General features: G+C 50.2%; 1 protein-coding gene across 1 annotated transcript in view; it reads right to left on the bottom strand.

Moving 5' to 3' along the window:
- Nucleotides 1–1,080: 1,080 nt before the first annotated feature.
- The window catches only part of TIMP2 (TIMP metallopeptidase inhibitor 2), a 73,387-nt gene continuing 61,750 nt past the window's right edge, over nucleotides 1,081–12,717 (bottom strand). The window contains exons 4-5 of the mRNA XM_030924022.1: nucleotides 5,672–5,796; nucleotides 1,081–3,975 (exon numbers count right to left, since the gene is read on the bottom strand). Of these exons, the coding sequence (XP_030779882.1) occupies nucleotides 3,778–3,975; nucleotides 5,672–5,796 (323 nt within the window). The 3' untranslated portion in view covers nucleotides 1,081–3,777. The remainder of the gene's footprint in view (nucleotides 3,976–5,671; nucleotides 5,797–12,717) is intronic.

Below are 12,717 nucleotides of genomic sequence, written 5' to 3'. Positions count from 1 at the left end.
CTCCTGGGCTCAAGCAATCCGCCCAGCTTGGCCTCCCAAAGTGCTGGGACTACAGGTGTGAGCCACTGTACCTGGCCTGGAAAAAGGTTTTAAAAGTAGTTTTTAATTTTTGGCCAGACACGTTGGCTCACGCCTGTAATCCCAACGCTTTGGGAGGCTGAGGCGGGCAGATCATGAGGTCAGGAGTTCGAGACCAGCCTGACTAACATGGTGAAACCCCGTCTCTACTAAAAACACAAAAATTAGCTGGGTGTTGTGGCGGGTTCCTGTAATCCCAGCTACTCAGGAGGTTAAGGCAGGAGAATCACTTGAACCCAGGAGGTGGAGGTTGCAGTGAGCCAAGATCGTGCCATTGCACTCCAGCCTAGGTAACAGAACAAGACTCTATCTCAAAAAAAAAAAAAAAAAAAAAAAAAAAATGGTAGTTTTTATTTTTTAAATATGCTTACTGGAATATTGATAAATGAGACTGTTTGATGCCTGGAATTTTTTCTTCCAAATAATTTCGGGCAGGGTGGGTGAAGACTGAGTGTAGGTCTAAAGCTGGCCATGAAGCCCTCAGTGTTGAAGCTGTGAGACGGATGCATGGCTCTGCGTTTCTCTATAATAAAACATGCTGAATGAAGGGGACCCTGTCCTATGCCTCTGCCTCTTCATCCACCTAAGAAAACCACATTTGCTCTTACCTGTCCTATCTCTGCTGCCCCATCTTTGCCACCGCAGCTCAAGTGATCCTCCCATCACAGCCTTTTGAGTAGCTGGGACCACAGACACATGCCACCACGCCTATTTTTTGTAGAGACGGGGTTTTGCTAAGTTGGCCAGGCAAGTCTCGAACTCCTGGGCACAAATGATCCACCTGCCTCGGTCTCCCAAAGTGCTGGGATGACAGGCGTGAGCCACTGCACCTGGTCTGCATCCCACATTTGACTCAGAGCTCACTGGCCTTGTTTCTCTGGAGGACACAGGGCGCCCCCTCCCGCTGGACAGGCAAGGCTCCTTGCAGGGGCTGATTCCCTTTATTGAGGTAGAAAGTGGCCGTTCTGCATGTAGGATACAGCCACACGGAGAAAGCCCACGTTCTCTTTGATAATACTGTTTATTGTCCACGGACCGAGCGATTGCTCAAGAATGATACAAAGCATCAGAGACATGCACAGTCTGCTTGTCAACGTCCAGCAACTCTTGTGTGTTCCCAGCACCGGAAGGTCTCAGACTTCATATTCCAGCATAAACACAGTGCTCCCCTCCCCCAAAACTCCAAATGAAAACAAAATCAACAGAGCTTTAAATTACGGCAGCAAGTCCAATATCTCTTAATACTTATCAAGCAAAGATTTGAAAATAACTACAATGTAAACTTTATTTTAAATATTTTGAGTTGCTTGCAGGATGAAAAGAGGAGAAAAGAGCTGTGCTTAGAACATAACATATAAATTAAACGATGCCAAATGGAGAGCCTTCTTAAACTATATATATATTGCCACTATTTACTGTGAAGGTATTTGAGCGGCTTTCTCTCTCAGCTGCCACCAGGCTCTTCTTAACCTGTTTTGTTTTCTGCTCAGCATGGTTAAAAGACCAACGTGTGTGGATCGAATATAAAGGCCACACCTTTCAGATCGAACCTACTCAAAGATCCTTTACTTTGTAATAATTTGAACCAGAGAACCAAAGACGGGAGGCGAATGAAAGCAAAGATGCTCAAAGAACCAAAGGAAAGACCTGAAGGAATCCACCTGCATAGGCCACGCGTTCCGCTCTGGGTCAAATGCTTCCACGATGCACAAACCTCTTTTAAAAAAAGTGCAAGTCTAACACCTACCAAGGGTAATAAAAAACACAGCACAGGAATGATTACAGTTGATGTCAAAAACAAACCAAAACATTAAAAAAACAATCAGCAGAAACAGGAGTAAATGTTACATATGATATCACCATACAGGAAGCGAACGGGGGTGGGGTGTTACATGAGTTGGAGGGGTCTGGTGGAGTTGTATATACTGAAATCACATGGACTGGTCCATTATGACATCTTACCAACTTTAGATCACTGTACAGCATGAAAACGCCCGTGGGGCAGGGGCCGATTCCTGGATACCCTCCCAGTCTGCCCTAGAAAGGGAAGTCATCAAGATCTGTGCTGACCAGGTCCCAATGGGCATGGGGCCTGCATGCCACTTGGGGGTCAGGAGTCTTAACAGGTGCTTTGGGGTTGCCACTGAATAGAACAGGCTAAGGTGGCTTTGGAAGCATTTTGCAGGACCACTCCCAGGCCGAAAAGCTTCAGTTTCATTGCATGTGTATGTTTACATAATGTGCCTATATAGCGTCAGTTTATCTTTACAACACAGGTGGGAGCAAAAGAGATTCTCCTTAGCATTACCGAGAAAGTTCTTCCTATTCTAATCCCGGTATCACTGGCTTCAGGAAACCATGTTTAGGGAACACATAGGTTCCTTAGTTCCCTAGGAAGTTTCTTCGCTAGGTCATCTTTGTCATTTGAGAAATACAAGCAGAAGTTGGTATATCTGCAACTCAGGTTCACCTATCATCTGAGAATTCATCTTTAGAAAAAGGAGATGTCTCTTAAAACAGGCCCAAGTATCCTGGAGGCTCAGAAAGAAGTGAGAGTGTCACCAAAGCCACCTACCTCCAAAATCCTTCCCTTCCTAGGCTGGACTTCTTACTACACTTAGCTGGCATCACATGCAGAAAGCCCCGTGCAGAACGATGGCTGTCAGTCTTTGAGGGAGAGAACACTAAGCCTGGGAGGGCACAGCAAGACCCAGCTTTTTCGGTCCTCAGAATGTGCAGACGGGGAGCACAGCCAGGCCCTGCACACAAGCCCAGATAAAGCAAAGCCGTGCAACTCAATCCAGGTGCCTGGTGCCAGAACGGGCAAAAAGCAATGGCAACCACAGCAGCTCAGGAAGGGACCTTGAGGGCAGCCACCGGCCCTGGACAGCAGCCCCAGGACAGGACCTCACCGATTCCCCCTGCAGGCTGGGGAAGCATGTGGACGGGGGCGTGCAGGAGACCAAAAAGACTCAGCTGAGGCTGGAACGCAGCTCAGCTGGGGTTCCTCACTCCCATTTCTACAAGGCTCAGAGGGAGGCTCCCACTGGAATTCTAAGGATTAATAGGATTGATGGGGCTCCTTCAAGAATAAGCCGCTGGTTCCAGGGGTTCCAGGCTGTCCTTGGATGTTGGGGGAGCCACAGGTGCTGGGAGCTCATGGTGGGCACCGGGGTGATGGGGGCACTTGCCAGGGGCAGGGAGTGTTACACTAGGGCCAGAGGCGTGGAAGCTGCAGAAAACAAGGGCCATGCCCCTCTCAAGATGAAAGGGACCTGGTAGGCCTGCTACACAGTCTTGCAACGACCCTCAAAAGTTTCTGCAAAATGCACATTTCCAGGCCCTGCCCTAACCCGGCTGGGAGATCCCTAAGTGCTGCCTGCTCGGCATCTGTGACGGTGCCAAGGCAGGGACTGGGAGGCAAGCTGCATGTCCCAGCCCTGCCTGCACCCAAGGATCGAAGCCCCAGACACACAGTGCCTGGTAGAGGGAGGATGGGATGAGGACCCTGGACCCACGTCTCCCTCCAGACCCACAACCGTGTCTAAAAGGAGAAGCGGGGAGCAGAACTGTACTAATTTGGACCCATGGGATGCGTGTTTTATTCATGCTGTTTCCAGGAAGGGATGTCAGAGCTGGACCAGTCGAAACCCTTGGAGGCTGTTTTTGCAGTTGGCCACAGGGGTGTTGTAGGCCTGCTCATGGGTCCTCGATGTCGAGAAACTCCTGCTTGGGGGGCGCCGCGCCGCGGTACCACGCACAGGAGCCGTCGCTTCTCTTGATGCAGGCGAAGAACTTGGCCTGGTGCCCGTTGATGTTCTTCTCTGTGACCCAGTCCATCCAGAGGCACTCGTCCGGGGAGGAGATGTAGCACGGGATCATGGGGCAGCGCGTGATCTGGGGAGGGGCACACAGAGGGGGACGGAGTCAGGGACCCAGGAAGGGGTGGGCAGAGGCTGCTCTGGGGGCATGTCCAGAACCTGGCAATGTGCCTACCTGCGGGGTGCAGGGATGGCAGGGATGGCAGCCTCTCCCGAGACTCACAGCTCCTGCAGGGGCAGGTGGCTGGCCTGCAAGGGGGTCTTACCTGCAGGGGAGCTGTGCCCCGCCCACTGCTGCCCCCTTCCTGCTGCAGGTGTGCCTCCCTTTGGGCCATCTTCTACCTTCCTGAGCATCAGAGAATGGCCTCGGCTTGGCCCTGCCCTCTGGGGAACATAGCAACAATAAAAGGGCCTGGGTTTCCTGGAGACAGATTCCAGCCCAGTGAAAAGGCCGGGAATTGGGAACTGCTCACAAGGCAGAGCCCTGAGGTCACAGGCAACTAGCAAAGGAACCCGAGGCTACAAGAGGATGACTGCCTTCACCGCCCCATGGAGGGAAAAAGGAAGAACTTGCTTTTGATTTCATGCTGGCCACAGAGGAGTTTTGCTTAACATATGTATGGCTGGAGACTATGAGTTCAGAATTCCTGTTTTGAACATGCTGAGAAGGGGCTGGTGGCCGTCAGGAGGGAGGGCAGCCCCAGGCAGCTCCCCAGGGAAGGCCAATCCCCACGGCCTCACCAGAGTCTACTGGTCCCATACTCGCTGGGAGTGGCCCAGGGTGGCAGGTGCCTGGCACTCAGCAATGCTTCCGGTGGGGAGGGTGGGGATAGGGTGCTAGGAGCCCACAGGGTAGGAGCCAGCCCGGGAGCCCTGGAGGTGGTGATCTCGCCTTCCACAGCCACATCTAAGCGTTGGGCTGCTATGACTATGCCTGGCACAACCTCCGGGCTCATTTTAAGAGAAGCAGGTGTTCAGGTGTTCTCAACACACAGACCCCACGTAGACACCGACCCAGGTGTGAAAATGTCGGGAATGTTGGAAAAAGCATAAGGCCTGCAGTGCCCTGTCACAAGCCACACAAGGGTTTGTACTTCCGCATTTGTAGAAAATGATCCATGGGACCATATTCTCCCCATACAGCTCCTTTTTCTGGAAGGGGCAAGTAACAGAGCTGAATTCATGCCTTACTCTCAAATCTCCTAGCCTTCCAGACATCCTCCTCCATTTTTTTTTTTTTTTTTTTTTTTTTTTTTTGAGACAGAGTCTCACTCTGTCAACCCAGGCTGGGGTACAGTGGTGCGATCTCGGCTCACTGCAACCTCCACCTCCGACGTTCAAGCCATTCTCAAGCCTCAGCCTCCCAAGTTGCTGGGATCACAGGCGTGTGCCACCTCACCTGGCTAATTTTTGTATTTTTGTAAAGACAGGGTTTCACCATGTTGGCCAGGCTGATCTCCGACTTCTGACCCCAAGTAACCCGCCCATCTCGGCCTCCCAAAATGCTGGGATTACAGGCATAAGCCATGGCGCCCGGCCTCCAGACATCCCTTGACAGAGATGTGTCTCAGGGCTCTCCAGGGACCAGGGGCCAAAGGCTTTGTCCCCAGCCAGACAGCCTCACTCTGGGATGACTCTGCCTTCCCAGAGCCTGGTCTTAAATCAGAACCCGGGGATTAAGAGGCTCTGGAAAGCCAGGGACCAAAACCCGCACTGTCCATCTGGAGATAGTGGGAGGAGGCGACGCACCAGCAGAGACGGGACCTGCTTACCTTACACTCGCAGCCCATCTGGTACCTATGGTTCAGGCTCTTCTTCTGGGTGGTGCTCAGTGTGTCCCAGGGCACGATGAAGTCACAGAGGGTGATGTGCATCTTGCCGTCCCCCTCGGCCTTTCCTGCGGAGAGACGGGATCACCAAGCTCAGGGGGAGGGACAAGTCCTCCTGCCCAGATCCTCCACCCGGCGCAGGGGTGCTGGGATTTTGCTGTAACAACACTGCGCACTGTCTATTCTGAGTTCAAACATAATGGGTGGCCAGTTACGGTGGCTCACTCCTGTAATCCCAGCACTTTGGGAGGCTGAGGTGGGTGGCTCCCTTGAGGTCAGGAGTTCAAGACCAGCCTGACCAACATGATGATACTCCCTCTCTACTAAAATACAAAAAATTAGCCAGGTGTGGTGGCACACACCTGTAATCACAGCTACTTGGGAGGCTGAGGCAGGAGAATCACTCTTGAACCCCAGAGGCGGAAGTTGCAGTGAGCCGAGATCACGCCACTGAACTCCAGCCTGGGTGACACAGCAAGACTCCATCTCAAAAAAATAAAAAGTAGAAAAAAAAAAAAAGCCATAATGCATGTTCACTGACAGAAACTTAAACGTAGGAAACAATCAAGAAAAAACTTCCCCACTTTCATTACCCACAGCAAACATTTTGATGTATTTCCTTCCAATATTCCAGTATTGATTTTAAGACAGTCTTGCTCTGTCGCTCAGGCCAGAGTGCAATGGTATGATCATAGCTCACTGCAGCCTTGACCTCCCAAGCTCAAGTGATCCTCCCGCCTCAGTCTCCCGAATAGCTAGGTGTGAACCACCACACCCTGCTAATGTTTTCTATATTTTTTTTGTAGAGACAGGGTCTTGCTATGTTACTCAGGCTGGTCTTAAACTTCTGGGCTCCAGTGATACCCTCACCTTGGCCTCCCAAAGTGTTGGGATTACAGGCATGAGCCACCATGCCTGGCCCCAATATTCTTTTAAATTAAATTTTATTTTTTAAAAAAGGATAGAGATGATGTTTCACTATGTTGCCCAGGCTGGTCTTGAACTCCAGAGCTCAAGTGATCCTCCCGCTTTGACTTCCCAAAGTGCTGGGATTACAGGTGTGAGCCACTGCGCCCAGCCAATATTCTCTTATATATGCATCTTCACACACAAAACATCGGGCAGTATGTAGATTGTATTGTTTCCCGTTTTGTTTTTCACAAAATATTAATTCACAGGTGTTTCTCCCATTTGAGTTTAAACTTATAATTCTGCATTTTTCCATTATGAAGAGCCAAAGAATGGAATTTTTGAAAATTAGGAATCTGCTCTGAATTCCCTTCATCAGGCATGATGAGCTGTGGCTCCTTTCTGTACTTCGGGCTCCTGACTCAGCTGCCTCCTTCCTTTGCTGAAGACTCTACATTGGCAACAGCCTTGGCGTTTTCCAAGCGGGAGGAAAAGAACAAAGGAGTGTGTTCCAGTGGCGGACAGAATCTAATGACAGCTATGGAAATCATTAAAAAACTCATCCCATAGGCCAGGTGTGGTGGCTCATGCTTGTAATCCCAGCACGTTGGGAGGCCAAGGCAGGCGGATCACTTGAGGTCAGGAGTTCGAGACCAGCCTGGCCAACGTGGTGAAACCCCGTCTCTACTAAAAATACAAAAACAACAACAACAACAACAACAAACAGCCAGGCATGGTGAAGCATGCTTGTAGTCCCAGCTACTCAGGAGGCTGAGGCAGGAGGACTGCTTGAACCCCGGAGGTGGAGGCTGCAGTGAGCCGAGACTGCAACACTGCACTCCAGCCTGGGCGACAGAGTGAGACTCCATCTCAAAAAAGAAAATAAACGAAATAAAAACTCACCTGTCAGGCTGGGCACGGTGGCTGACACCTGTAATCCCAGCACTTTGGGAGGCTGAGGTAGGGACATCACTCAAAGTCAGGAGTTTGAGACCAGCCTGGCCAACATGGTGAAACCCCATCTCTACTATACATACAAAAATTATCTGGGCATGGTGGTGGGTACCTGTAATCCCAGCTACTCGGGAGGCTGAGGCAGGAGAATCACTTGAACCCAGGGGACGGAGGTTACAGCAAGAAGAGGTCATGCCACTACATTCCAGCCTGGGTGACAAGAGCAAAACTCCATCTCAAATAAATACATAAAATAAAATAAAAATACAAAAAATTAGCTGGGTATGGTGGTGGATGCCTGTAATCCCAACTACTCGGGAGGCTGAGGCAGGAGAATCACTTGAACCCAGGAGGCGGAGCTTACAGTGAGCCGAGGTCACGCCACTGCACTCCAGCCTGGGTGACAGAGTAAGACTCTGTCTCAAAAAAAAAAAAAAAAAAAAAAAAACAGAAAACAAAAAACACCTCATTCCTTCTGCTACAACAGCACCTTGTGAAGAGACACAGGTGTCACTGATGAGCACCTGCCCCTGGCAGAGACTGACAGGCAATTCCTTGAGAAGCAGAGCCTCAGGCTCTGCCCTAAGCACTTCTGTTTGACGTTTCAGTGCATCTGACTTAATGATCTCAGCACAGCAGCAGCCTCAGAGGATCCGCTAATAGAAACACAGCCCAGCGAAGGACTAACGCAGCTTGCCGACTGCACCCCTATGCCATGGAAATGTGGATGGCTTGCCTGGGACTTCAAGCAGGCACAAGTGGCCTCCATTGTCCTGGGCACGGTGCACTCATTGTGCCAGCTCCCTGGGTTTGAATTCTTATGCTCGCACTTCCTGTTCTAGCTGTTCCTTTACCTTCAGGTCCTTTTCTCCATTTAGACTTATGTGACATTCCAGGTGTGGAACAGGATGAGAAAGCAGAATTACTCCGTAACATGTATTCCAAATCCTGTAACTTCACAAGGTAAATGTTTGGGTGGCCTTAAACAATTCAAAACTAGCTGGGCATGGTGGCTCATGCCTGTAATCCCAGCACTTGGGGAGGCCAAGGTGGGCGAATCACTTGAGGTCAGGAGTTCAAGATCAGCCTGGCCAACACAGTGAAACCCCGTCTCTACTAAAAATATAAAAATTAGCTGGAGGTGGTGGTGCATGCCTGTAATCCCTGCTACTCAGGAGGCTGAGGCAGGAGACTCGTTTGAACTTGGGAGGTGGAGGTTGCAGTGAGCCAAGATCATGCCATTGCACTCCAGCCTGGGCAACAGTACGAGACTCCATCTCAAAAGAAAAAATAAATAAACAAAAACTAGACATATAACTTTCCCCACTAGACCTACAGCTATTTTCTGTGCATTCAGAATAGATCAATAAGGAGCAAAATAGACAGATGGGAAGGAACCCATTCCTGTATCCTGGTTGATTCTGGCATTTGGTGCCCGTACAGGTATACTGCAGCCCCTTCCCTGTCCAACCTGGACATCTACCACTACAGACAGGCTGAAGCTCTATCCTGGCTTCCCAACTTCTATGGTGACTTCCACTGTATGTATCACTTGACCAGCATCAATTCCCACTTTCTATTAGATTTGCCTGTCTTCTGCATCTCACTCCTTAATCAGAGAGTAAATATAGAGGGTAAGGCTTGTGTCTTCACCCTTTTGTATCCACAGTTCCCTGCACATAGTAATTGCTCAATAAGTTTACTCATGAGACACACCCGTGCTTGTTCTAATAATTTGCTTCACATTCTGCCTTTTCCTGCCATTTTCTCTTTTGGCCTTTTACCACCAATTCTGGCTTCCTCAAAAGATAAGCAATGGCAGGAAGAAGAGATGAAGTGAAAATTATATCTTTTCTTTTTTTTTTTGGAGATGGAGTCTTGCTCTGTCACCCAGGCTGGAGTGCAGCGGTGCCATCTCAGCTCACTGGAACCTGCCTCCCAGGCTCAAGCAATTCTCCTGCCTCAGCCTCCCAAGTAATTGGGATTACAGATGTGCGCCACTATTCGTGGCTAATCTTTGTATTTTTTAGTAGACGCAGGGTTTCACAATGTTGACTGGGCTGGTCTTGAACTCCTGACTTCAAGTGATCCACCGTGTCCAGCCAAAAAATTGTATCTTTTCAATGGTCCTAGTTATTGGGCTAACGTGAACATGGCTGTCATGTATAAATGTTAAGAGAAGGCCAGGTGCGGTGGCTCACGCCTGTAATCCCAGCACTTTGGGAGGCCGAGACAGGTGGCTCACGAGGTCAGGAGATCGAGACCATCCTGGCTAACATGGTGAAACCCCGTCTCTACTAAAAATACAAAAAACTAGCCAGGCGAGGTGGCGGGCACCTGTAGTCCCAGCTACTCGGGAGGCTGAGGCAGGAGAATGGCGTGAACCCGGGAGGTGGAGCTTGCAGTGAGCCGAGATCGCGCCACTGCACTCCAGCCTGGGCGACAGAGCGAGACTCTGTCTCAAAAAAAAAACAAAAAACAATATTAGGAGAGGCCCCCTCTGGTCTGATTAAGACTTGGTTGGACGTACACACCATGAGCATCTGCCTGTTCTGCTTATGTCTGTCTTGGAGAAAAGCGAGGCATGAGTCTTGGTTACAGAAAACCAGGAATTAAAATTTGTAACGAAGGGTTGTATGTTTATTTTTCCTTTTGGAGAAGAGAAATGTAGAAGAAAATTACAGGGCCAATTCTGTATGAGTCTCCTGGTGCCCGACTCCACACGTGAGGCTGAGTCATCAGCCCAGGAGGAGGTGGCCTGCTCAGGCCATGCGGGCACTCACCGGCCACAGTCAGCCCGAGCTGAGTGGTTCACTGTGCCCCGTGATTTCTGGTTAGCCCCTGGATCAAGGGCCTATTCTGACTCGCGGCAAACTGGATCTAGGTTCCTGCCTCAGGAAATAAATGCCAGATTCAGTGTGGAGTCATCTGACCAAGGCTGGGAAAGAAGTCAGATGAGAGAGGCTCCTCTCGCCACGAGGTGGGTCAGCCACTGTGGCCATTAAGGGCCCCAGCCCTGCTCCCCCTCCCAGGGAGAGGAGGATGAAGTAATGCAGCCTCATTGGTGGAGAAGATACACAGCCAGCTGGCCACTGGGCAGGTCTCACAATCTTTAACTTTGACTTTTAGAAACAGGAAGTCCATGTGCAGATTTGTTACACGGGTATATTGTGTGCCCCTGAGGTTTGGAAAACGAACGGATCCATCGCCCAGGTAGTGGGCATAGTACCCAATAGGTAGTATTTTTTCAACCCTTACCCGGCTTCCTCCCTCCCACCTCCTTGTATTCCCAGTGTCTCTTGTTCCCATTTTTATGACCATGTGTACCCAATGTTTAGCTCCCACTTATAAGTGAGAACATGTGGCATTTGGTTTTCTGTTTTCGCATTAGTTCCCTTAGGATAATGGTTTCCAGCTGCACTCGTGTGGCCGCAAAGGACATGATTTCCTTCTTTATCACGGCTGTGTAGTATTCCATGGTATATATGCACATTTTCTTTATCTGAGTCACCACTGATGGGCACTTGGGTTGATTCCATGTCTTTGCTATTGCAAATAATGTGGTAATGAGCATACGGGCGCAGTGTCATTAAACGATTTATTTTCCTTTGGGTATATACCCAGTAGTGGGATTGCTGGGTCAAATGCTGGTTGCATTTTCAGTTGAGAAATCTCCAAAGTGTGCCCCACAGTAGGTGAACTCATTTACATTCCCACCAACAGCCTCTACGTGTTCCCTTTACTCCACAGCTTTGCCAAAGTTGGTTTTTTTATTTTTTATTTTTTTGGGGGGGACACAGTCTTGCTCTGTCACTTAGGCTGGACTGCAGTGGCACAATCTCGACTCACTGCAATCTCCGCCTCCCGGGTTCAAGCGATTCTCGTGCCTCAGCCTCCTGAGTAGCTGGGATGACAGGCACCCGCCACCACGCCTGGCTAATTTTTTGTATTTTTAGTAGAGACGGGGTTTCATTGTGTTAGCCAGGATGATCTCAATCTCCTGACCCCGTGATCCACTCGCCTCGGCCTCCCAAAGTGCTGGGATTACAGGCGTCAGCCACTGCGCTGGGCTGTTTTTAACTTTTTAACTAAAGCTCTTCAAAATCTTTCAATGTCAGCTTGCTACCGAGGATCCTGCCACAGATCCAGGGAGCAATGCCCTTTCAACAGAGCCTTCACGCTCATTCTGCTACAGGCTACCCTAGCTCTCCTTAGACCTTCAGCATAATTCTGTATCGACTGACCAGCTTTTCATGCAGTACTGTGCTACATGCATGGGTCACTGTCAACCCCAATGTAGGAAATAAAATTACCAGCTACCCTTGAGTGAGGCCTGAACAAGATAACCAGCATCTCTGTGATCCTCACTTCTGGTCTCCCACTCCCTCTTTCATCCTCTCAACAACCCCTCGTGGGGCAGATACTACTGTCATCGTTCTGGATCGGCATGGGAGGCACAGACAGGTAAAGTCACTTGGCCAAGGACATTAACGAGTCAGGTGTCAGGGCACACATTCGAACTCGAGCAGGTGTGTTTTCAGAGCCTTCACTTGGGCATCTCGTTGTATTTCCTCACATCTTTTCATGACACTTAGTGGTTGTCTTTTTCTCTTCTAAAATAGAGATAGGGTCCCGCCCTGCCACCCAGGCTAGAGTGCAGTGGTGCAGTCCTAGCTCACTGCAGCCTCAAATGCCTGAGCTCAAGGGATCTTCCTGCCTCAGCCTCCCAAGTAGCTAGGACTACAAGTGCACATGACCACACCCAGCTCATTCCTCCCTCCCTCCCTCCCTCCCTCCCTCCCTGCCTCCCTTCTTCCCCTGCCTCCCTCCCCCTTCCTCCCTGCCTCCCTCCTGCTTCCTCCCTGCCTCCCTTCCTTTCTTCCTTCCTTCCTCCCTCCCTTCCTCCCTTCCTCCCTGTCTCCTTCCCCCTTCCTCCCTGCCTTCCTCCCTGGCTCCCTTCCTTTCTTCCTTCCTTTCTCCCTCCCTCCCTTCCTCCCTGCCTCCCTCCCCCTTCCTCCCTGCCTTCCTCCCTGCCTCCCTTCCTTTCTTCCTTCCTTCCTCCCTCCCTCCCTTCCTGTTTTGTAGAGACAGGGTCTTGCTATATCATCCAGGCTGGTCTTGAACTC

This window comes from Rhinopithecus roxellana, chromosome 19, assembly GCF_007565055.1.
Source record: "Rhinopithecus roxellana isolate Shanxi Qingling chromosome 19, ASM756505v1, whole genome shotgun sequence".
Taxonomy (NCBI): domain Eukaryota; kingdom Metazoa; phylum Chordata; class Mammalia; order Primates; family Cercopithecidae; genus Rhinopithecus; species Rhinopithecus roxellana.
Note: the sequence above shows the minus strand (reverse complement) of the source record. Positions and strands in the feature narration are given on the sequence as shown.